General features: G+C 43.8%; 2 protein-coding genes across 3 annotated transcripts; both read left to right on the top strand.

Annotated features, from left to right (window-relative positions):
* The first annotated feature begins 229 nt into the window (after positions 1-229).
* Positions 230-4673, top strand: ENTR1 (endosome associated trafficking regulator 1). Its single transcript, XM_067308799.1, has 7 exons — positions 230-407; positions 512-688; positions 1222-1295; positions 2071-2182; positions 2789-2851; positions 3578-3717; positions 4140-4673. Exons 1-7 carry the CDS (start codon positions 285-287, stop codon positions 4231-4233), a joined length of 783 nt encoding a protein of 260 aa, XP_067164900.1. The 5' UTR covers positions 230-284; the 3' UTR covers positions 4234-4673.
* Positions 4674-4696: 23 nt separating this feature from the next.
* SNAPC4 (small nuclear RNA activating complex polypeptide 4) lies at positions 4697-25137 on the top strand. Of its 2 annotated transcripts, XM_067308797.1 has the most exons (23): positions 4697-4951; positions 5934-5977; positions 7103-7261; positions 7845-7970; positions 8931-9009; positions 9658-9739; positions 10712-10816; positions 11486-11558; positions 11856-12020; positions 12359-12506; positions 13658-13764; positions 14051-14145; positions 14660-14754; positions 16081-16166; positions 16941-17336; positions 18399-18488; positions 18725-18962; positions 19068-19138; positions 19460-19558; positions 19813-19840; positions 20516-22635; positions 23515-23645; positions 24578-25137. In XM_067308797.1, exons 1-22 carry the CDS (start codon positions 4765-4767, stop codon positions 23632-23634), a joined length of 4713 nt encoding a protein of 1570 aa, XP_067164898.1. In that variant the 5' UTR covers positions 4697-4764; the 3' UTR covers positions 23635-23645; positions 24578-25137. The 2 variants fall into 2 exon arrangements, with proteins under 2 accessions (XP_067164898.1, XP_067164899.1); XM_067308798.1 differs by lacking the exon at positions 11856-12020.
* Positions 25138-26810: the final 1673 nt, after the last annotated feature.

Here is a 26810-nt window from a genome sequence, read left to right as displayed (position 1 = left end):
GAGGGGTCACGCGGGCGGGGCTCCGGCAGAGCTCTTCCGATTGGGCCGGCGGCGGGGGAGGGAAGGGTCACGTGGGCGGGGCCCAGGCAGAGCTCGTCCGATTGGGCCGGCGGCGGGAGGGAGGCGGGGCGACAGGAAGAAGCGCCCGATTGGACGAAGGCTGGGCCGGGCGCTCGCCGGTTGGCCCCGCTACGAAGAGGGGGCGGGGCCTGCCCTGAGGCGAGGCCCCGCCCCCTCCGCAGCGCGGAGTGGAGTCGGGCGGGCAGGCGGCGGCGGCGGCCCCTATGGCGGCAGCGGCGGGCGGGGAGGCGGCGGCGGCGGGCCCGGCCGAGCCCAACCCCTTCTCCTTCCGCGAGTTCGTGCGCAGCAAGGCCCGGAGCGGCGGGGAGCCGCCCGCCGCCCGCCAGGTACGGCGCGGGCCCGGAAGCGGGGCCGGGCGGGGGCGCGGCCTAGCGCGGCGCGGCCCCGCCTCACCTCACCTCAGCCCCTGTGCCCCGCTCTGCCCCCGCAGGCCGCCCCGCGCCCCGAGCCCTTCCCGGCGCCGCCCGGCGGCGAGGCGCAGGACGAGGATGAGGACGAGGAGTGGAGCGGCAGCTACCGGCCCTCGGCCGTGGAGCGGGCCCACCTGGCCGCCCCGCCGCGGGGCCCCCCGCCGCCGCCGCCGCCGCGGCAGCCCAGCTACGAGGAGGTGGGTCGCGGCCTCCCGGCGCCTCCCTGCGGGCCCGTCCTCCGCCGGGCGAGCGCCAAACCCGCCCCTCGGGTTGCCGTGACAGCCCGGAGCGCTGTCACCAGGGGCTGGGTCACAACCGCCAGCGCGGTGCGGGAGCAGCTTCAGGAAGGCGAGGAGGTCCGGAAAGCTGCCCCGCAGCATCAGTCAGCTCCGCTGCCGTGGGTGTCCCGCCGCTTTTCGGGCCACCGAGGTGGCTGCCTCCTGCCCTTGCCCCGTGAGGCCCTGCTAGTTCAGTCTGGACCACGCAGGATTAGTCGTATGCCTGTGTTAGCTGTTCAGTGCCTCATTTCTGTGCCCCACAGGGTTAGCTGAAGTTAAATGGCTTTGAGAAGGGAAAAGCCAGGTGTGAAAGTAAGCTGGTGTGTAACAGTGCAAGACTTTTCATCGCTAGAATTGAGAAGGTTGAATGCTTCTGTACTTCTTCGGGTTGTACAGGTCTAGAAGTGCTGTGAAACCACGCCCTCACTTCTAATGAGTTTTTTTTTTTTTAGCTGAAAGAAGAGAATGCCAGTTTGAGAAGCAAGATCAATAAGCTTCAGATTTTCTCTGAAACTCAAGCAGACAAGTGCGTAAGCTGCAGTATGGGAGAAAGTAACCATGTAAACAAGTTCTCTTGGAAGAGGTGCTCACTGGAAAGAGTCAACATCTTTAAAGAAGAAAAATGCAGTTGAAATCTATTCTATTTATTTAGAAACTTGATTCTAATAAACCTAATTTTCTTATTGAAAAATACTTGGGGAATAAGTAGCAAACTGACTTCTGATGAGCATGTTTGGGTGGCTTATACTTCATCAGTTTAAGTGGTTAGTGTGAATGAGGGTAGGGCTTGAGAGGAAGCATTTCATAAAGCTTCAAATTAACAGAGTAATGAATCTTTATCTCTCTCCTTTGAAGCAAGAAAGGTGTTTTTTTGTTGTTGTTGTTGAGCAACTTGATATTGAATTTCCTGAGGTTAAACAATTCAGAGACTGATCTGAGGTAGGACTTCCTTAAGTTCCCATCTGAACCCTCTGCATCGTGCTGCTGCTAGCAGTGAGGCAGCCGGTACTTTCATGGTGATGGGGTAACTGTTTGATTCAGAACGCAACCTTATCTAGACTGATTGTGAATAGATATGTTTTCTGTACAGCCTTTCTGGGTTCAGCTGTGTAATGCCCATTAATGAAATGGCTGTGCCTCAGGGGATTTGTTTGTTCAACATCCTAGAAATTTAGTTCTGTGGGAAGACTTCACTTTCATATAATGTGGAGGAAAGAGGCTTTTGATCCCTTTCTAGAATTTTCTTGCCAAGGAATTTAGTGTTACAAGTGCTTACTGCACCTTGTCTCTTGTTTTTCAAGGATGAGGAAACTTGAAAGAAAGCTTGAGGAAAACAAAATTAAAGAAGAAAAAGAAGCTCAAGATCTAGAAGCAATGGTGCAGCACGTGGAACAAAATCTCCAGCTGATGACTGTGGGTGTTTGTGTGTGCTGTGCTAGCAGAAGAGTGTTCATAGCTTGAAGTCTGCAGTTCCATTCCTATTCCTTCTGCCCCCAGTTAATTCAGGAAGCTTAAGCGATTGGTTCAGCAACGCTAGCACTGAAAAGCTGTGACATGGGTTCAGCTTTTTCCGTTATGACAAGACTGAAACTCAGTCTAGAAATGTTACCTAGAATAAGGGAGATCTTTGCAGAAGTATCATCTTTATATTCAACACCTTCTGAAAAAGCTTTTCAGAAGGCTTTTTTGCAGCCTTCTGAAAACACCTCCTATATGAACTAAGAGCTGTTTTTCCTGCTTGTTTATTTATACTAAGTACATTTTCCTCTAGTCCTAGAAAAATAGCAGGAGGTAATGGACTCTGCAGTTGTAGGTGAAAATATTAGAAAGGAAAAGTTGGGAGAGAAGGAGTGGGTTCACTGTCTCCATCTGATAAAGTTTTCAGAGCAAGAGGTGTGTTATAACACAAGTCATGTCACTTCAAGCTATGTGCTGGAATGTCCATTCCTATATTCCTTAAATTGCCTCAAACTACAATCAGTTTTATGATATAAATATATATTTTTTCTTCCGTTTCAGAAACGGGCTGTTAAAGCAGAGAACAGTGCTACAAAACTGAAACAGGAAAATGCATTACTTCAGGTATGAAGCAGTATTCTTAACACCTTACTGAATGTACTGTGACTGAAAGCATCTATCTTGAAATGTAGCCCAAAAAGAGATATTGAAAACATTTAACTATGCCTCACTTTTGCTAGAGAATACTGTAGAAAATGTTCTAGATTAGAGTTATGTCTATGCAAACTGTAAGTTTCACCTCTGCAACACGTGGTATTTGTTTTGTCTTGCAGCTTGAAATTCTGCTGAAGTTTCACATTATGTTCATATGCTGTTCAATATCTAGAAACTATGAATACCTGTAATACAGCAAGGCAAATGGGTATTTAGGTACAGGAAAATGCCTTAGGGGGAAGGGAAAGAAGCTTGAAATTATGGGTATCTCGGTCCAGCCTGTGTATTAGATGATAATGCCAGTGTCAAGTAACCACTTCCTTCCCCACCATCAGAACTGAAATATTCACTCGAGCGTTGAGTTGGGTGTATAAAACAAGCAGAATTCAGGGCTGCTGGATAGCAGTATATCATGAAAACAGTGCATGTCTTCAGTATAAATAAAGGTTTCTCAGCTGTTGTTTATATCTGAGATTGCATAGAAAAAATCTCTTCCCAGCTCTGGAGAGTAATTTTGTTAAGTATCTGTCTATTAGTTGCTGTATCCTGCTTAAAATTGTAAAGTATTTACTGGAAGGGTTTTTTTGTTATTTTCATGTAAAGTGTTTTGGGGGTTTTTTTGCTTTCCTTGTCAAGGTTCAACTGAAAAATTACAAGACAGAGAATGAAGCCTTGAGGTCGGGCCAGTCAGCCAGTCTGGCCATAATGAAACAAAATGCAGACATTGCCTTACAGAATCTTCTCACAGTTATAACAAACTCTCAGTCTTCAATAAAGTAAGATGTTTTAAAAAGGTTCATCCAATACTATCCCAGATGCTTGTCTAAGTACTAATGCAAACGGCAGTACTGAACTTTCCCAATGGTTTTTGTAGGATTGAAATTTAGGTTCTTGTATTCTGCATGCCAGATCAGTTAGTCCATGTTCTTATTGCTTATCTGCATATTATTTGTCTCGCAGTTTAGGTAACTGTGTCTTTTAGAAATACTTGAGATGTCTAGGTCTTAGGGTTTTTTACTTAATGTAAAAACCTTATACTTTTTGTATTTTTTTCTCCCTTTAAGAAGTCAAGTTTGCAGTCCAAATAAACTGCTGCTTGAACAGTGAAATTGCATGGATAAACACAGTATCAGAACAGTGCCTGTGTACTTTATCCTCTCCTAGACTTAAGACTAATACAGTTTCTCCCAAATTGCAGGCAGCTGGTCTCTGGAGCAGAATCATTGCAGCTTGTTGCTGATCTCCTTAAATCAATAGACCGAATTTCTGAAATGCCAGATGATGAACAGTAAAACTACAAAAATGGACTCAAATGGAGAGCTCTGCTTTCTTACAGAAGTCACTAGTTAAAGATTATTTTCTCATATTCAACCTCGTTATGTTGCGCACTGCTGCAGAACTGGCCCTTCCACCTCTACCGACAGTGCAGCGACAGCCACGGGACCACCAAGACCTCAGTGACCAAGGACTACGTCCGTGTTTTGGCTAGGCTGGGACCAGAGACCCTCTTCCCTTTGCGCACGGGTGTCCCGCGGGCACCCCGGGCGTTTTGGCTGGTAGACTTCGCCTTGCCTCTTTCTCCTCCCCGGAGTAAACGGACTGTGGGAGCGAAGGCTTTTCGTGCCGCGGAACCGCGTTCGGGGCCGTCGCCACGTGGGGCGGCGCGCCGGCGGGAAACGCGCCCGGCCGGCCCCGCCGCTCCATTGGCTGCGCCGCGTCACGTGCGGGGGAGAGCTCACGTGAGCGAGGCGCCCGGCGGTGATTGGTCGGAGGGCGGGGCCACGCGGCGACGGGGCAGGCCGGCAGCCGGCGGCGGCGCCGCCATGTCCCGCTGGCCGGGCCCGGCCGGGGCCCAGCGGCCCCGCGGCGCCGACGCCGCGCCGCTCCCCGCCGGCCGCGACCTGGACGCGGAGCGCGAGAAGATCCGCAGGGAGATCGAGGAGCTGGAGCGCAGCCTGGAGCCCGGCGGCGGGGCGGCGGGGCCCGAGTGCAGCCTCAGCTCCGGCACGGGTACGGCCGGCGCTCGCCGCCTCGCCGCGTTAGCCCTGTCGGTCGGGGCCCGGCCTCGCCGCGGGGACAGGCCCGGCAGCGGCGCCGCCAGCCCTGCGCGCGGTCACGGCCAATAAAAGGTGCTGGGGAATGGATTTCGGAAGCTTTGAGGCACGCTGGTCCCTGAAGGCTTTCCTTAACCGCTGCCCTCGGGGGAGAAGCCTCTTGCACCGGCCTCTGGCGCGTTTTCGCCGTGGAGCCGGCGGCAAGCGGGGCTGACGGGAGCAGCCGCCCGGAGTTCCTTAATCAGGGCAGGTGGTAACGAGCTGGATTAGGAAATGTAACAACCCCCCGAATATTGCCAAGGGCTGAATCGCGATTCTTTCCATGCCGTTGACAGTATAATCTGTCTCGTCCGCTTAGACAGGCCGTTGTGAGCCAGCCTGTTCATCATCCTGGGTGGGCCTCTTACAGTTTAGTTTTTGTAGCAAAGAAGGGGGAGTTAAAAGTTCTGGCATCTGTACTTCTGGTGTCTGTCACAACCACTGCATCCACCAGCGTTTTCATCTTGTAAGTCTAAGGAGTGTGTCAGGACTCGGTAGCCACACTGAAGGCAAAACCAAACATTGCTGAAGAGTGTGGAAGGGCTGCTAGGTACTTTCAAAGTTTAAGTTTGATTTTGTTGGGTTGGAGCATTCACTCAGCTCCACACCCTGGTGTCTTTATTTTGCCATTGATCCATAAGACCAAGATGTGGCCTGATTGTTGTCAGAGTTATCAGGAGCTGTTCTTTTGCCTGGCCTAGAACAAAAAAGTGAATATGTGGAGAATAACCAAGTATTATTTTTGCTTGACGATATTGGTAATACCTGAAAACCCTAGTGGTCATATCTGAGATACTGTGTGGCGCTTTATTCTGCATGTGTTAATTGAAAAGTCTTTGTTTTTAAAGCTCTCTATTTTTCACTGCAATCAGCATATGTATGTTTTTGTTGTCTAACAGATGATGATGTTGAAGATGATGACTCAGATTCCCATGCTGAAACGGTAACCGTTTTCTCTTTAACCATATCCTTCTATCTGCCCACTGAAGGGAGCAGGAGGCAAGGGGATGCGAATTTTCATGCTCTTTTGGGGAAACATAGGCAACTGGTTTGTCTCCGTAGCTCGGAAAGGACTAATAATAGATCTGGAAGCTTAGTTATTCTTGCCCAGCTCTTTGCTATTCACATATAGTACAGAGACTTCCTTTTTAAAACAAATTACAGGGCTCAGAAGCCTTGCTGCTCTAGTGCTTGCTGCCTTCTGCTGATAGCTGTCACTGGAAACACACCAGTGCCTGGGGCGGTAGCAGATCGATTGCACCTGAGAAAAAGATCTCTTGATCACAGGCTGAAGATTTTTTCACTTCTTTGTACCTGAAGAAGGCTTGGTTTGTAGATTAGGGGAATTTAATACTAAGACTTTTTACAAATCCTGTTACTTTTGGTATTATGTAAAACATAGTAGCTTCTCAGACTCCACACAAGAACATTTTGCACAGAAATATCCTAACATCTGTACAGCAGAATAAAGGAGACACTACTTTGTGAAAACAGATCCGCTGGTTGTTTGTACAAGATTTCTTTTCGTATCTGATAAAACACTTTCATGAAACTCAGAGCCATGCTTTTTTGTGTGTGAAGTATGTGGTAATAAAACATATAAGGGGAAAACTGCTTCAGTAGAAGTACGAATGAGGTGGAAATTTGAAAGGATGGTACTGCCTCAGCAGATGGGAGGACTCCAGTGTGTGGTACTACTTTTTTGCAGTTTACTTACAGTTTTGCAGTTGATGGCACAAGATCAGCTGTTGGCAAGGTTTGGAGTCAGTGTCTGTGGCTCAAGTATCAGACTGAACACCAGAATGAGCAGGAAGAAGGGAGCTAGACAAGGCTGACAGCTCAGGCTCTGGAAATGTTCAAAATGACAACCAGGGAGAAACAGTTATGTTCTTCCAGTTCTTCTGAAAACCAGTTTTCTAACATAAGAGAAGCATTGGCTTAAATAATTATCATGCTGCATTGCTTTTAAAGCAAGCATTTCTCTCTCTCTCTCTCTCTCTCTCTCTCACTCTCTCACTCTCACTCACTTTTTTTTTTTGACCCTCTAAAATACCTCACTTACCTCAAGGAAGTGGAAAGGGAAGAGGACAGTAGTGATGATGATATCGAAAATAGTCTCCCAGAGGATCCAGAAACATGCGTGCAGATGAACCATGTGTACCAAGAAGTTATCCAGGAGAAGATTGAGGAAGTTGAACTTCTGATTGCACAAAACAAAGAACAGCAGGTAAGTGAAACAGGAGTAAGATGTTCCTCCTTGTGCTTTTCTAGATTGCCATTTGCCTCTTCCTCTGCCCATCAAGCCCAGTAAAACTTCCCAGAACGTGTCTAATGCATCGCAGGTACCACTGGAATCGGCTGCAGCAGGTGTAATCTCCTGTGTGCATGCTGGTGCAGTGACCAGCTTGCTTGGCCAGGGACTGGGAGACTTGAGTTCATTTTCTTCATGGCAGTTCAAACCCATGTCACCTGACCGTTGGCCGTTCAAATGGCTTATACTCCTACTGCAATTTCCTTGGTTTCTTGTCACCAAAAATGCTACAACTAGAGCATTTTATATCTTACTTTTAGCTTGTTATAGCAAAGTAGTATTTTTTTAAAATGTTCTTTGTATTGTATTATACAAACTTGTTAAGTTCTAAAACCTGTTCTAAAACCTGTGCATAAAACATGCACTAATTTACAGTCTGGTGCTGCAAACTGCTTGAACCCAGCCTGGAATGTTTGTGATGGCTCAGCCACTGCTCTGTGAAATGAGAGAATTTCAAGGAGATACTCATATGTACACTTCACTAATTCTTGTATTGTAGAAGGAAATCATGTGGGAGCTTGGTGGTCCAAAACCAGCAAAAGCAGGAGATGGTAGAAGTTTACCAGCAAATATATTTTTGGGTCATTTTATGAAGCCATACTTTAAGGATAAAACAACAGGAATTGTAAGTAAATATCATTATGTTACATATTAATATATGTATTTCAGTGATGGACTTAAATTGTGCTTTGCTTTCTCTTCTGAGTGAATGTTACTGAGCTGAAAATTCATTGTCATGTGAGTTCACAGTCTTCTGACTGCAAAAATCTCACTTATTGCTTACTTTTCCTTGTCTTGTCAAGATGATATGATCAAGAAGAGTTGAAGAGAAGTAGGTCTGGATAATTTTTACATGCAACACAAGCAAAACACAAACATACCATTTTTGAAATGTTTGTTCAACCGATGTCTTGCTATAAAATCTCAAAGCGAGTTCTGAGGAGTGGCATTCCAGCCGTAAAGCGGTTGAATGTTCTTGTTTTCAACTTAACTTTGATTATCTTCATCTCCATGACCAATTCTGCATTGTTTAATATACTTGTTGAAACCTGGCCATCTTTGGAACCAAGTTTTCTGAGGCAAATGCCACTCTTTTTCTTTTTCTTTTTTTTTTTTTTAATGTGTTTTTAAAGGATCACTAGCAAAAGGGGATCCTGATTCTTGGTTGAAGCTAAGATATCAACCATCACTATACATATCAGTTATTCCTTGAATATTATATTCATAATTGTAGTGTTCATTCCGACCCGTGGTGGTACTGTAGACTAAGTTGGTACAAACATGGATGACGTGTGCTCACATTCAGAATGCTTCTTCAGTCAACTGTCAGCTAATGCAAGCAGGCCACTTACTCACTTGAACTACCTATATGTATTTGTTTTTGTTTGGTTGTTTTATAATGTCTTCTGGATTATCTGTGAACTAGTATTAATAAAGGTGACTGATCAGTTCTAGTGTGACAGTTTACACAAGTTTGAGTTACTAGTCTTTTTTTGTAGCAGTTCATGCTACAGTTCTAAAAAGCAAGGGCCCTTTTTCAGTGTATTTGACTCTTCCAATATATTTAACTCTTAATCTTTACTAGGGCCCTCCTTCCAATGAAGATGCCAGGGAAAAGGCAGCTCAAGGCATAAAATCATTTGAACAACTACTCGCAACAAAATGTAAGAAACTGTATGTGCTGCTCAATGTTCTAAAGGCGTTGTAATAAATGGATATATTCATATCATTAGCTTCCCCCCCCCTTCCATCTGTGGTGAAACATCAACACTTCTGATATTCCATGCTTGGATCCACAGAAAAAATGTTTTAAGAGTAAACGGGATGTTTTATGAATTGTTTCACTGATCCTGATTAATGATCTACCTCCTGCTTTCATTTGCATTTGTTGTGATCCATAACACCCCTTGTCCTGTGAACACTCAAGCAAATAAGATAGGACAAGGGTAGTGCTCAGATGAGAGACGTTCAAGAGGCACTTACAATACTAGATGATTACAAGCACCTAAGTGGTTACTTAGATGATGATCATTAGCAAGACCTCTTCTGAATTAAGTTAAGCAAGAGGCTGTAACTTGCTCAAGTCAGACATGACATTAGTGATTTAGATGGGGAAGAGAATCTATTTATCTAGCCTCTGATAGCACCTCTGCCCTTATGGTTAGCAACAAAAATGTGTAGCTAATGAAGATGAACTTCTAGTGAAAATGTGGGGGATACTTTAAAAGGGATGTTGAAAGCAGTGGGTCTCCCTCTTTCTTGGAAATGGTCTTGCGCTAATGACTCTACTCAGATTGTCTTGTTTCTTTTAGGGAAAAGCAGAGAGAAGACATTATTGCACCAATCGATAGTAAGTGACCGCTTGCAGCGCCTGCTTCAGCCAAAGTTATTGAAGTAAGTACTGTGCAAAAATCATCTCTCCCCTAATGAGAACATTGCATCTGAAGGAAGGAGAGTGAATATGAGGAGATTTAACCTTCCTTCAGCGTGTTCTTGGATTGTCAACAACTTTGCATTTCAGCAAGGTTACAAGCATAGCAGGGATACTTTGACTGTCACCCTTTGGCCTGGGAGAGTCATTCTGTGAATTACAGCAGTGAACCGCAAACTTCCCTGTCCTGTGGACATCAGTGCAGAGGATGGCACTGCTGCAGGGCCGCAGCCTCTTTTGGTTTCTGTTGACATCTGTATTATCTTTGTGTGTCGGCACACAGTACTGAAGGGTCATGGAGTTCTGACTGTATGTAATGTTCTGACTGTAAGCAACAGGCTGAACAGGCTGCAGAGTGCAGGTCAGGTTGTAAACACTTGGTGGTAATTTTACAGGTAACTGGCAGATGGAGAGTTTTTATATTCTGAAGGTACTGTGGCATTTCATAGCCATTTAGTTCTTCCCGTTAACACAGTGGTATAACTTAATATAGCCTACAGGACTTGGAGCTGGAACTGTGATGTGTACCAAGCGAGTCCTAACGGTGTGTCCCAGAATAAGTTTATTGTAGAGGCAAGGTCCTGTTCCTGGTCAGTATTATTCTGTGTGTGGCTCCCAGCTGATGAGAGATTTCTGTGCCTGGACCTGACACAGCTTTCGCTAGTTGCTGTTGCAGCCATTGTTGGTTCTCTGTAAATATCCAAATGATTAATCTGAAACTTGTTTTGGGTCAACAGCTTGCACCAAAGAGGCAAAAATAGGGCACTGAGTCTGCTATGTGGGAAAATCTGGCAGAAAAAGTTCTGTATTGTGGAAATAAAATTTATGGAAATAGTGACACTAATGGGGAAATCATCTCTCCCCTACCTCTTTTGTTGCCATTGCCCTTGTTCTCATCTAGCTGTACTAAGTAATGATGAAATGTCTTTGCACAGGTTGAGTTACTGGAATCAGAAGCTGGAAAAAGTCAAGACAGAAATGGAGAAACAGATCTTGGAAAAGCAAATCAAAGAAGCGGAGCGAGAAATAGAGGCGATTAAGTGAGAAGTTGTCTTTTTATGTTATTTGTGAAAATGAAAGTCTGTTCTTGGAGGTTGCTTCTTAAACGTCCTTCCTTCCTTCCTTGAGCACTTCTGGATATGGCATTTAGAGAAAGCTTTCTTTGTGTTGGCTTGTAAGAGGTTAATAAATGTTGTTCGAACTCATCAGAGCTCTCATCTCCACAACTTTTCACTACAGAAGAATGTGTTTTGGATCTTGATACACAAATGTAATATCTATAGCTATTGCAGAGGTGCTGCTTGAAACAGTTCTTGATTTAGCATCAAGGAGGCAGAGGGCTCTGAGAATTCTAGTAGTTCTGAGCTTTACTCTTTAATGTACATCTGGAGCAATGTATTTTGATCTTGCATTAATTGTAAGTTTCTTCCGCCAAACCAAATATCATCTTACAGGAAACTGTTTTTGAATGGTACATAGCTTATACTCGAGTAAAAGCACTTGAACAAACCCAGTAAGGAAGAAATCTTGTTTTGAGCAAAGTTACTGATGTTAGAGCTTGATGCTGTGAGGTAGTAAGTCTTCAGTTCTCATGGCAATCAGCAAGAGTTGAGAGGAATAAGATGGAACAAGATCAGGCAGAGAAATCAACTGTTTAATTAACTATTTAATGTGGTTTGTTCTTTCTCTTTGTACCTGATTTGCTTTAGCCAACTCCCAGAAAGCGACTTGTTAGGAAGCAGATTCGATGAGCATGACTGGGAGAAAATTTCAAACATCCATGTAAGTTGGGAGATCCGTTATTTTATTACTTCTGACATCTGTGTCTCTTCTCTTGAACTTACCTGCCTGGTTTACTTTGCATCCACTGTTTTCATCACAAGTTTCTAGAATTTGACTATTGTGTAATTTCAACTTGGCAAGAACAGAAGTACTTAAAATTTGATGTTATTACTTAAATTTGGTGTTTTAATTCTATATAATTTAGCAATTAAGACACATAGTCTACAAAACATATTGCCTGTATCAGTGTTTCAGTCCCAGCTACAAGACAAAGCTGATTCTTGCTGTTTCTCTTAGTTTGATGGACATCGTAGTTCAGAAGAATTGAGGAAGTTTTGGCAAAATTGGGAGCATCCGAGCATCAACAAAAAGGAATGGAGTGAGGAAGAAATAGAGAAGCTAAAGGAAATAGCTGCTAATCACAATTATCTGGACTGGCAGACTATAGCCCAGGAACTGGGGGTAAGGTGTTTTGAGTTCAGAAGCAAGAGGTGAAAAGTCAGTTCTGGCTTAAATGTGCTTCATGTCAACGTTTTAGAAAACCAAAGTTAATGTTAATTCATTGTTAATGAATACTTTTCTGAGATGCCTTCAAATACAGTACCAAACAAAAGTTTGATATTCTACATGCTGAAGCAGCTTATAAACATGTTTTTCTTTTTAGGCTGAATAAGTAGAGGTTTTATAAACATTGAAGTTTGAGAGCTTTTCTATAGCACCAAAAATTAGGCTTGGTCTCTTATTTTTATCATCATAAATATCCACAGTTATCTGAGGAGCTTTGTTTTCCTTGTATTAAGACAAACAGGACTGCGTTCCAGTGCCTGCAGAAGTATCAAGCCTATAACAAAGACCTGAAAAGGAAAGAATGGACCAAAGAAGAAGACCGGATGCTTGCAGATCTCATTCAAGAGATGAGAGTTGGAAGTCATATCCCATACAAGAAAAGTAAGTGACCTACAAGCGAGAACTTCTTCCATTCACCTGTGATGATCACTTTTTTTCTTTCTCATTCTCCCAAGCTTATGTCTGTTAGTGTTTTTGTCTGTTAATGTTTTTGCCTGCAGAACACCCAGTCTGTTCTGTTTCAAAGAATTAATGAAGTCACATTTCCTACGGATGCTTCCATTGCCAGAATAGTCCCAGTTCTTTCTGCATTTTCTACCTACTTTTCTAGCCTGTGATCTGGGCAAGGCACAACAGCGCTGTTGGCTAGTCTGAAGCTATACACATACTGATTGCTAGAAACCCTGTATTGGTGAGAGGAGTGAAAGAGAATTATTGAATTTTCCATGTCTTTCCCTTGGTGGGAGCAGTGACACAGTGCCTTTCCTTTACCTACAGGGAAGTCTTACTATATCTGCAAGAACTTAGTATCTCTTGTAATCTTTATCCATATTCCAAATTTGTTTGAAACTGGCTGAGAGTTATTAGGAAGTACTGATGTCTGTGTGAACTTTGTTTTTTTTTGTAGAGAGATTATCAGGGTTCTTTAGGTAGTCAGAGTTTATTTACAGTCAGCTGTTAAAGCAGTTTTCACTGCTATGCCCGAAAGCCTTTTCTAGGTGGTCAGTAGTACCTTTTGTACCTGACTTGCTTTAGCCAACTCTCAGAAAGCGACTTGTTAGGAAAGGTTTGGTGAGTGTGACTGGGAGAAAATTTCAAACATCCATGGTTCTCAATAACAAATTCTGTCCGAATTTGTCCCACAGAAGTGTGGAAGGTGGTATGACTATTGAGGAGTAGAGTTGAGAATTGTAAGCAAGTGTCTAAAGTCCTAAATCCACACTTGTAAGTAGAACACTTGATGCCTTGAACCTGTCAGATCTGTATCGGAGCTGAAACCTGTCTTAGTTCTGAGGTGTTGCAAGACAGATTGTTGTGGACATTACGTGTCTAATATGGATAATGTCATTATAAATGGTAACGTTTTGTGTGTGCCATGCTCTTTTGATTCTTATATATCATTGTTTAAGTATTTACGCTGAGATTTAAATACTTCTTATGGCAATCCACTGTTTGAAAATATCACAGCTACAATGTAAGTAAATGAAGAAACAGTCTGCAACAGACTTTTGATATATACTTTTAATTTCTAGTTGCTTATTACATGGAAGGAAGAGATTCTACCCAGCTGATTTACCGATGGACAAAGAGCGTGGATCCCAGTTTGAAGAAAGGACCCTGGACACCAGAGGAAGATGCTGTAAGCTCCTTTCTCTGATATCTAGAATTGCATGGTGCGAAACGTGGGAAGGTTAGACTGTTGCAATGCAGCATATCTGTATACATCTAAGCTTTAATAGTGACACAAAAGAATGTAAAATGGACCAAGACAGGCAGTTTACAAGTCAGGAGGGCTTATAAGCTCCCAAACACTTCTGTTTTCAGATTTACTACACAGTGGAAATAGATACAACTGCTTCTGTCTCAGGTCTGTTAGCATTATTACTGGTGAAAATTTCAACTCTTGCTTTGTCTGATTAACATAGATGTTGTTGACTGCAGTTAAGAAGTATGGAGCCCGTGATTGGTATAAAATTCGGACAGAAGTACCGGGAAGAAGTGATGCTCAGTGCAGAGATCGGTCAGTATACTAAACATAGCAGCTGTGCTTTCAAATTTGCTATTGAGAACCAAGATGCAATTTAATTTACAAACCTGTTTGATTTCCTTACACCAAACAAAGGGTCCATCAGACCTGAGTGAGTGAAGGTAGGGAGAGAAGGTTGTGTATTGTCTGCGTTTCTGTGAAACTGATGTAGTCAGTGACTGCCTGTAACCGAGCAGCAATGGTGAGAGAGGTGCTAAGCAATTTTCAGCATTGGACCTGACTTTAGGAGACTGTTAGAGTGCAGTTTGTCCTAATTCTGGCGACCTGTTTTACAGCTACTGGTTGTAATTCTTAGTCATGTAGCCTGGTATTTTTGAGAACAAAGGGACTGTAGAGGTGCTGTATTAAGGGAGTAGGGATGGACCCTGTAGCATGAGGACAGACGTGATAAGGATGCTTTCTTTGTTCAGCCTTAGATTATGCACTGATGATCAGAACTGTACAAGCAGGGTTGAATGATCCTTGCTTTAATACTTTCGTTTTGAAGGTACTTGAAAGCATTGCACTGTGATGTAAAGAAAGGCAGGTGGAGTTTAGAGGAAGAGGAGCAGCTAATTGAACTGGTGCAAAAGCATGGCCTGGGTAAGTGTTACTGTGGCTTAATCTTTAAAATCTTAAAGTATTTTTGAGTTGCCTTCATTTCTATTTTAATTAAAATCCTGCACCTGACATTAGCAGTTGCTGCATCCTACTGATGATTGCAATCTTCCTTATATTATGTAGTCTGTTTCTGGAAAATCAGTTATTGAGGGATTGTGTAATAGAATTCTGTAGCCATATTTGTTATAGCTCTGATGCCTGGTTGTTTAGAGGGGAGTTTATCAGAGAAGGAACACGGCCTGGGAAGAGAGTTCTGTTCTGTTGCTTTCTCTAAGGCTGTTTTCCTTAGCAAATAGAAACTCTTCAGTGTTCAGTCTTAGCTTTCTTCTGAAAGCTCTCTTCCTTCTGCGAGGGAATGTATAGTGCTATTTAGGATTTTCATCATTGGGTCATTTGTTGCAATTTCTAACTCTAGCTGAGTGTATAGTAGTGAGAAGTCTGACTGAAGACTCCAGATGAGCACTGGGGGTTTATAATACATTCGTATAGTAGCTCTATCTCTTATACAAGGTAGCATATAATAAGTGTATAATACTCTGCACTGGAAAGGCCTGTCCCTTTTGGAATAATGTAAGGGTTTTTTTTACATATTGCTGCAAGTAAGCCCTCAATTTATTTCAGATAAAAGAAATCTTAATCTCTTTTTTCCTGATCCCTATTCTTATACTCTGAATTTCACAGCCCTTCTCTCTTTGTGTATGGTCATTTTAAGTTTCTCACTGTAGATGAACAGGTTCCTCTACCTGATCCTTTTAGGTACCACCAAATGAAAGATAGACACTTTTAACAGCTCAATAGAAGCATAATTGAAAGCTAGCAGTAGGCTTGTCTTGAGATAACGGTCTCTTTTATGTAATGTCACACTGGCTCTAGCCCTGTCAGACTGTTATTTTCACTTAGACTGGCATGGCACTGAAGTGCAGGGATCTTGTTCAAATGTTTCCATTTCCATTCCATTTCCATTTCAAATGTTTCCACGTATACAAGTTCTATCACATGAAAATCAAGTACTTCCTAAAGCCAGGTGGCTTACGTTTCCTAAATGACATAGAGCATGACAACATGATGCCAGTCTGAGGAGATCAGTCACTGTCTGGCTCTCTTGATTTGAGAAGATGCAACACTTCACTAAGCAGCTTGGGAGGGGTATGCTTTTCACTTCTTTTAAATATCTTTAAAAGATTAGGCAGTGAAAAACCTCTCACCTGCGTCTGAGTATTAATGTCCAGCAGATCTTGTGGAAAAGGAATAGTGTTTCGTCAGTCTGTGTAGTATTAATAGGTCTGCTCTACTTTGCATCCTATTTAGGTCACTGGAGTAAAATAGCTTCTGAACTGCCACACCGGACTGGATCCCAATGTCTAAGCAAGTGGAAACTCATGATTGGGTCTAAGGTATTGTAAAAATCTCACTAGGTCAAAGATCCATCCCTTTTAAATAAGGTTCTCTAAACTAGAAGTGAAATCCTGTGAAAATGACAGCAAAACTGACACTGATTTCACACGATCAAGGTTTTGTCATGGATGTTTAGGGTCTGATTTTTTGATGCATTAAGGCAGCCTTTGCTCAGAAGGTCTTCGGTAATTTCTTTATTGCCTTGAAATGTTCATAAGGATGTGGTATATCCAGGTTTTCATGTATGGTACCTCATGAATTTCCGGTTTTGGTATAAGACACTCCAGAACTCTAGCTGCTTATTTAGAGGCCTTGTTAAGATATCATCCTGTTTCTATTGGCAAAGCACCCACAGGTATCTCTTCTGCAGTACTGGATCTCAAATGTAGCACTGCTGTATGTGCAGTTTCTAAAAACTGGCTCCTGGCCTGGGGAAAAGGTTCCTGGATGCCTGAATACATGGAGATGGGGCAGCTGTACTTGGCTTTTTTTTTCCACTTGTACCAGATCTTAACACTAGCTTGTCTCCACCAGTAGCTTTTTCTTTGCATACAAGAGTCTGAACCAATTAAAACCTGGGTCCAAAAGCAATTGTGAATTGTACTGGATTTGTTTAATCTTAGAAGTAAAGCAGAACCATTCATTTAGAAACCACAGCTTACTGATAGGATATTGCCCCTCCAAACTTTCTAATTTAACACTTTCAGTTCTAATTTGAGAGATTTGCAAGTCAGGGCATTGACTAAGGCTTGTCTGTGCTCCCTTTAACTAAGGAAAAAAGATCTAGGCCAAGGAAACGCCGGCACGGGCGCAGAGAGAGTTCCAGCTCTTCAGAGAGTAGCAGTGAAGACATAGAACTGGAGATAACGGACAGTTCAGAGGAGGAGACAAGCAAGGAGGAGTGCACGTTTCCTAGCATTGATTTGTGGATACCAACACGGACAAATCCACAGGAGTCAAACAAAGGAAGAGGTCAAACTTCATCCCTTTTCTCCTCTATGAGTGCTGATGCAAAGATCGGTAGCAGCGAAGTTCCATATGCACCACTTGACGGAGGCAAGGATGGAGTCGCTGATAAATCGGCAGAGTTGAACACCATCCTGAGGGGCATTGCGCATCCACATTCAACTGACATCAGTGTGAAGAATCCCATAGAAGAAGTGACCAAGGTGAATATGGGGATTCTCAGTCTGTTGTTGATGGGGTTGGAGCTTAGATCCAAAAACCACCAGGAAGTGCAGTTGCTGTAGTATGGGGAGCAAGTGATGAGCAGACTGCAAAATCTTCTTTGTACTTCTGTTAGCTGCTTTCTCACTATGCTGTTGTGGGATGCTGTTGGAAATTGAGCTGTGGGATTAAACAGAAACATCTAGCACTAGCCCCCTTCAGCCTCCCTCATTCTCTAGAAGATACCTGTCTTCTTACTCACAGTAAGAAGACATAGAAACAAAACCTTTTTGATATCTTCATAGAAGCAGAATTGTCTGGTGAATTGTGGTCAGTCTCTACCCTGATGACTAGGGTGTATCACCTTAGAGTTTGGAAGAATTAAGTTTGCTATACATATAAGCCTGATTTTGAGCTGGGTTTTAATCCCAGATCAAGCACTGAGAAAGTACCAAACCTGCCTAGCACATTTTTGCAGAAAGGTGCTGCTCAGCACAATACTTCAATGTCAAAATTGCTATTTAAGTTCACATCTGCAAAAATTTTCTGTCCCCCCCCATATTAAGAACTGCATGCGTGGCTACAGACTGCAGGGCCAATTGCACTGATGACAACTTTGTTGGTTACAGAGGTAGCGTGTGATGGGGGTTATGGCATGCAAGGGTTGTGAGTGCCTATCTGGTGTAAAGACTCCTTGGTTTTGATTATAGATGAAGCATTATTTTACTAGTAGATGTTTAGGGAAATGTGAGTGGCTTTTCCCTTCTTCCTCTTCCTTCTCTTGTACTGCTAAGCTAAAAAATGTGAAGAGAATCATCCAATAAATATTCACCCTCAGTGTGGGGGTTTTGTAGATACCTCACAGGAGGGCTCTTACAAAATAGACATTCGCTACTGTGGTAGCGCACAAGGACTAAATACTAAGGTAACCACCTGCACTTCAGGGCCAGTTTAATAAGATGCTTCCAATAGCAGGAATGTTGAAAACCTTCTTTGTATAATGTCAGCATAACTAATTTTCTATGGGATACTTTCCTTTTTATCTCTTTTTGTACACTTTCTAGGCTTCCAGGTGTGGAAAGCAAGTGCTGCGGGTTACCCTGGAGAATGTGAGAAGAGTATTAAGAAAAAACACATACTTTCAGAGGAAACACGTAAGTGTTTTCTGTCTTGTCTGCTCTTGCAATGGAAGCACTGCCTGTCTGTTTATAATGGGAAATGTTATTTGATAGAATAACAAATCTTGTGCTTTGGTCCAAGAGGAAAAGCTTGTAATTTTTTTTCATAATCATTGTGCACTCTGTGGCGTCCTGTGACTAGTCTGTCCCAGGAGTAATTTTGGCAGAACTTTCCTAATTGGAACCCTAATTATTTATTTATTCATGCACAGCAATCAAAGATAGTAAAACCTTCTGCCACCACAAAATTATCTGGAGTTAATACACCTGTTGGCCAGAGGCCTCAGGGGCTGCAGAACAGCGTGGAGAAAACTTATCGTCAAGAGAGAGAGCGTTTGAAAAGAATAAACCTTGACAGAAGGCTTCTAATGGCTGTGACACCTTGGGTAGGCAACGTACTGCTGCCTTGCACCTTGCAGACTGGGAAGATGGCTTTTCATCAGACTAAAGGTAGAGGTGACCCATCAAGGGTAGGACACTCCTACTGCTTGCCCCTGCTTTCTGACATCTTGTAAGTGAATGCCCAGCTAATTTTTGTGTTGGACTTTTTTCTAGCCGATGCCATTCAAGAGAAGATTAGGTCCATCAGTCTCACGAGCACTCCCCTGTTCACGCTTTTCATTCAGGTAGGTTTTACTGTCTTAATGGTGTTCTCTGCTTTAGAACAGTGGTGGTCTTTATTTGTGTATTTGATGCTTAAACAAATAGTTTATCTTTGACTTAAACTGTTCATGTAATTACTAGATTAGTCTGTTCTCTTGGCTTATGTATGATGTTTCTTAAATCCTATACCCAAAATCTAATACTGGCAGGAATATTTCTGTAAGTATAAGAATGTCCCCAGAATCTTTCACGTGAAGCCTTCTCCCATCCATCTTGTCTTGTCTCCAGCTCCATCAGAACGTCTTTGTTGTGAATGAAACTTTAATACAATTCTCATCTTACAGCTCTTTCAGATTGACACCAATGGCTGCATGAAGATTATTCGTGAGAGAAGGCTAAGGCAGTCAGAGCTCCTTAAGGCTAATGCGAGAAGGCCTCAGCAGGTACTGCACATGCTCTGTTTCTAATCCTTTTCCTGCTTAAGTCTTGATTCAAGTAGATGTTTTTGACTGCCGGTAGCAAGTGGTGCTGTTCATGTGCATGTGCTACCAGCTTGCTTTGGTTCAAAAGTGCAATAAAATGTTGACTGTGTGGTCATTTGTATAGGATGTTGGCAGGTGTGGGTTTGACTCATGTCTATGCTGTTTTAATGATTTTTAGTTATCTCAGAGTGTAATTTATTATAATTTTTTGGCAGGCTTCCCAAAACGTGGAGACTTCTTCAGGTACCTCACAGAACACTTATTTTTATGACGTACAAGGACTTTCACTTAATTCATCACCACTATGTTAAGCACCAGTTTAACTGAAGGAGAGCTTTTGGAACAAAACCGCATTGTCTTGCTCATTTTTGCTAGCTCTTTTTCAGTTATTGGCTAAGTATGTTACCCCTTTGGTAAGGAATAGCAAAAATACTGAAGGGAAAGGGGGAACCAGTGGCACTGTGGCACCAGTTCTGCAGACTGTCACTGTGATGCTTTCCTCCAGCGAGGCAATGGCTATGTGCTGTAGTGACCATGCTGGCACAGACCAAAACCCCAGTTCGTTGCTGTCATCCTGGCTGGTGTGGAGTGCCCATGGCCTGCTGACAGTACACTTTCTCATGTGCAGTGTTAAGGCGCATTCCTCGCCTGTATATGATTTGTGGGAAAACCATTGTGGCAATGCTGAACGATTGCCGAGTTTGCTATGTCAGCATTGTCTGAAGGACCTCGGAAGAAAGTTTGATTAAATCCATGGTGTAGTATTGCAGGAACTCCCTGTCTCTCTCAAATGGGAATTCTGCTGCTGCTTGTGCAGAGTACTTGATATTTAATAAGTGAGCAATGGCTTCTAAAGCCTTTTTTTTCCTTTTGAAAACACTGCTCAAACTCTTTTTTTCTCTCCCCCACCCTCTGTAGGCAATTCATCGCAGCCTTGCGCTCAGAGGAACTCCCGAAGGGGCGTACCAAAGAACATTGTCAGGAGACCTGTTGTCTTAAAAGCAAAGGAGACTTCCCTTGCTGTGCTGGAGGGCAGCACTCCTGCTCTTGCCACGCAGGCAGCTCTTCCAACCCAAGTTCAAAGGCAAAAGCCTAAAACCGTCTCAGAATTGCTGAGGGAGAAGCGGCTAAGGGAATCCAGGGCTAAGAAACCTATGCAGAGAACAGTATTCGTTGCCCCACAGGTGCTGGTTTCGGGGCCTATGATAATCCAGCATCCACCACACCACATCATTCCTTCTGCACAAGTAGGGAGCAATCTTGCAGCGGCTGGCTGTACCAGTAGCCAAGTACAGTGTGCACCAGTTCCTTTGCCAGCATTTACTTCTGTTGCAGGTTCAACTTCTAGTACCGTTGTGCTTGAAAACCATTCCTCACCAGTACCAGAAGCTGTGGAAAGCCCTGGTTCCTCCCAAGGGACAAAAGCACAATCCAATAAGGAATTAAACAAGCAAGCTTTTGGAAGTAGCCCTGAAGGAGGAGGCTTTCCAGATGTGAATCCAGCTACAGTGCAGAAGGCCCCAAATCTGGGAGGGAGGAATGGTCAGGTCACAGCTGATAGCTCAACTCCAGTAGTGTTGCAAAACCAAGCTTTCGTGCCACATCAAATTACAGTGATGCCTGTTGGCGCAGAGTCTGGCAACAAAAAATTGTCTCTTTCCACACCAGCTACCTGTGAGCTGAATGGTGATGGGCCTCAGCAGAGGCCAGTCAGTCTGTTGCCTGCTCTTGTAACTCCACAAACTGGTTCCCATTTGATTACTAACAGCATTTTGCCTATCACCTGGGTTATAACACCACAGGCTTTGCTTCCCACCTCTGTGCAGACTGTTGTGGGTGTTCAAGGACTGCCAATTCCCACTGTGAGAAGTCAAAGTCAGGCAGGTGTGACTTTCAGTGGCAATGGTGCCGGTGGTTTAGGAATGCCTCCTGTACCAGCTGGAGCAGGTGTCTCCCCTGCTAGCAGTACAGGGACAAAAGCACCAAGTCCTCAGTTAGCTGAAGGGGTACCACTGGGAAAGACAGTTGGTTTAAACCATTCCACACTGCTCTTACCTACAACCTCAGCCAATCCTGGATGCAGCTCACTGAACACTTCTGCAACACCTGCATGTTCAAATGGGTTCTCCAAAATTTCTGACTCCTCTGCAACTCAAGCTGCTTTTCCAGTTGATGCACCAACCCTCCGTACTGTGTTGCTGCCACAGACACAGCCACCTGCAAGCACTCAAGGGACTGATTCCCACTCTGTGCCAAGTCCCATGAGTTTGGGAAAGAGCCATGACTCCACTACAATAGATGGATCACCTTCCAATCCAAATGCCACCATGAAAGCAGTTGTGCTCCAGCCAAGAGATCCGGTTCCTCCTAGCAATGTCCCAGGTAACTCTGATTGCTTTGCTGCCCAAGCATTGAAAAATAGGCCTATTGCTTCCAAACCACCAACAGCACAGCCTGCTGACAGTCCGCCACAGCCAACAACTTCCAGTGTGGAAAAGAATCTGCTTGACTTTAGCCTGATTTCCCTTGAAGATGAGGTGCTAGTGAAGGAGTGGCTGAATGGGAAACAAGGTGTCCAGGTACCATCACTGCAAACCAGGCTGCCTTATTTGCCACCTTTTCTGTGCAATTTAAAAACCCTTTCAAAGCTACTTCTGCAGAAGGCAGCTCTAGAAGAGCATGCAGCCTGTCTTCTGCCTGCTGATGCAAGTCAGGATGAGGAGGCTGGGGATGGCTTGCATGCTATCAGAGAATTGGTGCAGCAGAAACTCGGTGATAACCCTGCTTATCTCCTATTGAAAGCCAGATTCCTAGCAGCATTCACACTCCCAGCTGTGCTAGCAACTCTGCCTCCTCCAAAAGTGACAACAACCCTGTCGGCTAGCAGGAAGGAATACAAAGAGAGCGACGAAGAGGACTGGCAGAGTGAGAAGGAAGTGGTAGATGAAGAGAGCTGTGAGAAAGACTTAACAGGTGTACAGCTGGATGGGGCAGCTGGTGCTGAGTCTGGAGACAATGATGCTGACTTATCAAATCAGGTAAAACAGCTGTTGGATACTAAAAGCAGAAAGTTACTGCTAACTAAACATTGCTCCCACTAGAATCCAAGGAGAAAGCCGTATTGATCTTAGTGGAACAGAAATTTGGTCCTTAATGGTTCTTTTGAATAAGCATAGTTTTGCAGCTGATAAAAGAATAAGCCTAAAAATTGGAGCTTTCCCATAGTAGAAACCAGCAGTAGTTGTTCCATTGCAGCTCTGACTTTTGCCTCTGGGTCAAGTTCAGTTTAGCTTGAACTGTGAGCAGCTGGTCCAAAAACCACTAATAATTCCTCACTGCCTGATAGCCTGTCTTTCCTGTCTTACTGCCGATGTCAGTCCTGTGTCATCTTCGACCAGCTTTCCTTCTGCCCTGCTTTTTAGATAACTGGGTGTCCAGTGCAGAAAAAAACACTATAGTCGGTTTGTTTTAATGCTGCTTTTCAGTGAAATGGTTGAGGTGGGAGTGTGATTCATGAGAAATCAGAAGTCTGTGTTGACCTGTGGTCTGGGACGCTGTCTGGCATCGGCAGTGTGTGGCAGGCACAACCTCTCTAACAAACTGCCGTGCCTGGACAAGGACTGTAGTAGGAATGCTCTAGCTTGATCGTGGTAGCAGAAGCATATTCTGTAGGAAGAAATGCTGGTGTTGGCTGAATGTTTTTCTCTGAAAACGTGATGCAGGTGGGATGCTTTGGGCTTGCTGTGATACTGGTGATAGGGCATTGTGTCCAGTGCTTAATCCAGAATGTAAATGGAAGATTGTTTCGAAAATCTTGCTGAGCACCCTAAAATAAAAAGATGGCTGAAGGGGTTTTCTTGCAAACTGTACCGGGTGTTGCATTATTGTGAAGACAGCGTCTTCTGTTTATGTTGCAGGACATGGAAGCTGAAGAGATGGCTTCGCAGTCCACCTTGGGCTCCTGCACTGATGTGACTGATGCCAGTGCTCCTCAAATCAGGAGAAGTGCCCGCTTCAGGAAAAGGAAGAGGACATGAGAAGGGAATGGGTTAGTAACTGCTCTCTGAATCTTGTATTTCTTGCCTAAGAAAAGAGACCCAGAGATGCATTTGTCTGTGGCACAGCTTGGCCAATGCATCGTGACCTAGAAGGGGACTGAAATGGTCTTGACTGTTGTTCCCGTGGGATGCAGAGTTCTGTAATCACCAGTCAATTATAGATTAAGTACTTTGATGGGGGGGGGCATGGTTTGTGTCTGCATGATAAAATTATGTATATATAAGCAATTAAGTTCAAACACTTAGCAGCCTTTTAGTCCCTGCAACTGCCTATTAGTAGTGTACCTAATCAGTAGTACTCTACACCTCTGACTCCTAAAATGAGACCTGTGTAAGAACAGAGGGTCATGGTTTGTGGGACAGGAAAGCCTGGGCCGCTACTGGTGAGAAGAGGGTTATGTGTGCGAGCGCTGAACACTTGCAGTAGAAGCCAAAGTAAATCCCTCGAGCAGGTTCCGGCAGGCTGGTTGTGGAGCTCCTTGCTCTGTGTTGTCCGCTGGTCCTGTTGGTCCTGCGCAGGTAGCGGCAGCTCTGTGTAGTTTGATATCTTCCATAGCCTGATTCACAATCCTTTCAAAAGAAGTGAAGAATAGTGTCTAATGCTGGTGAGAAAGTGGGGCTTGAGACCATTGGGTGCTTTTCTGGTGTTTAACACTTCATCTTTGAACAATTTTGTGGATTTTCTTTGGCCTTCATTTTTCTACATGTATAACAGGACAAGCTTCTGTAGGGTGCAAGCTTAACATATGCTGAAGCCTTTGGTGGAATGGGCTGAAAGCCTGTATTGCATTTGATTTGCTTGCTTGTAGGATGAGATTGTTTGGGTTTAATATTTTTCTTCAGAATTGGTTTTAGGAACTCCCAAGTGATGACTTTCCTGTAAAAGTCCTGTGACTAATTGAAGTTTTGTGCTCTGTTACAGGAGTCTCTGGAATGAAACGAGGTCTGCCTTCCTACATGGCAGTAGCAGCTATTCTTTGCACTATTCACTTTTAACACTTCCAACAAGCCGGCCAGACAGACCTGGGGAAGAAGGGAAAACGGCTGCACTGATTATTTTTTTTCTTTTTTTTTCCCATTACTTAACCAAGCTTATGTATTTAAACAAGTTGCAAATAATGAAACAGAATCTCGGGAGGGAAGTCTTTCCGGCAAAGACTAATTTTGTTCTCATTCAAATTAACACCTGCCATAGATGGTGTTGGGAAAGATTGCTGAAGATCAGGGGAAGCCAGCAATGCTAGTTATTTATTTCCTTTTTGTGTTAGCCACTATTTATATGAATGTTTGTCCACATTCAGAATATGTGGTTCACTGAGTTGTTTTTTTTAAGTGCTGTGACGATGTTTTTGTTTGACAAGTAACTGACTGAAATAATGCTGCCAAATAAGCAGTAGATTAATTTTGTATCAAAATGTGTTTTGAGTATTTGTTGAAATACAGATATTTTATTTTTCTCACTTAAAAATTATTTATCTCTTCTGTGTGTGTTTTTATTTTTTTTTCTGGTAAATAGTGCTTTCCTGTGTGTCTGAGTGTGATTACTAACAAATGAAATTTTCAGGATACATGAAAAAAGCTAGGGAGCATGTGGGGAATGAATGTGTGTGTGGCTAAAAGTGCAGGATTGAGTTAGGCTTGGATTCTTTCTCGATTCTTCCACAGCCTGCCCTGTGCAGCTGTCAGCAGATCACTCAGCAGAAGTTATTTCCTCGTTCAGAAAGCGGGCATTTCTGCCTTGCAGAGAAGGTAAGGTGCGAGGCTAGCCGAGTCCCAGCTGGTAAAGCACAGTGGGGAAGAGCCGTAGAGCGCGCCGCTCCGCTGCACTGGCTCCGCTTCCCAAGAGTGTCGCGGTGAGTGTAGTGCAGTGTGCTGTGCAGCGCAATTCTTCTACTCTGGCCTCTTAGGCAGGGCTGGGTGGGTGGGTGGGGAAAACGATGTGCACCAAGGCTGCTGTAGTTGGGTGCCAAGACACTATGGAGCGGGAAGAAGGGTTTTGAAATAGAGCATACACAGGTAAGCTATCTTCCACACGCCAGTATGAGTCACCTTTTTTTCCAAGAAATTCATGTGTGGCAGAAGGTCTGCCGTACACTTCTGCGCCCCATTCACCACAGGGTTGTTCCTGTGAAGCACTGGTGGTACCGGGGATCTGTGCTCTAAATGAGTCTTGTCCTTTGCAAATGCCACTCAAGAGAGACCCTTATTGTAATCCTACTGCTTGTGGAAAAAAATTATATAATTATCAGAAAAAGCTGCCTTTATCTTCAATCTTTTTCTGTATTAAACTGATCTATTACTATGGAACAAGAACTCTTGAACCTGCCTAGATGGATCAATTAGCAGACTTTCAGTTTACGCTCCCTTCAGTGAGGGCATAGCTAATAGAGGCATTGCATCTTTTTTTAGTATAAAGCTAATTTAATGACTAATAAGCACAGGGTTGTAGGATCTCTGAGCATCTCTGCCCCATTCCTAATGACAGCTATAGAGAAAACTCTAGAAACTTAGAAACTAGAACAAAAGAGTAGAGTGGGAAGCTAATGGGAAGATGTGTCATGCTGCCATGGTATCGGCATGTACATGCTCAAGACTTTTTTTTTAAAGCAGGCTGTTAGTGAGTTCTTGTTGCAGCTACAATTCTAGGATTGTGGGAAGGGGTGGAGGCAGTCAAAGGTATGTTGATGCTTAAGATTGTCACAATGCTGCTTTCTGTACTGCTCCTTCAGTTACTCTTAGAGCCGTAGCCTGTAATTTGGGAATCGTGGGTTATGTTCCTTGCTTTGCCAAGACTTGACTCCCTTTCTTTCAAAATACTGAGTTGGCATAATTATGCTTGAAGCCTAAGGACATCCAAAGTTAGAGGCATCACTGCAGAAGTCATGCCTTCCAGCTGAGCTCTAAACCAAGACGAGAGTTCTTGCTGCCACCTGCATTCCTGTTCCAGATGTTGTATTGACCGCTGGAAGACTGATCTTGAAGGGCTACTTCTAAGTCTCAGTGACTTGTTTTGTCCCCTGAAATCAGCTGGACAGAGCTGTGCCTGTGACTTTGACTCATGTTAGTCTTTCTAAGCACCATGGAAAGAAGCTTTCCTAGCTGATATTTCAGCGGTATGGATTGGAAAGCCAAGGCAGAGTGAAAGATCACTGCAT

The sequence above is a fragment of the Apteryx mantelli genome, chromosome 21 (genome assembly GCF_036417845.1).
Source record: "Apteryx mantelli isolate bAptMan1 chromosome 21, bAptMan1.hap1, whole genome shotgun sequence".
Classification (NCBI taxonomy): Eukaryota; Metazoa; Chordata; class Aves; order Apterygiformes; family Apterygidae; genus Apteryx; species Apteryx mantelli.
Note: the sequence above shows the minus strand (reverse complement) of the source record. Positions and strands in the feature narration are given on the sequence as shown.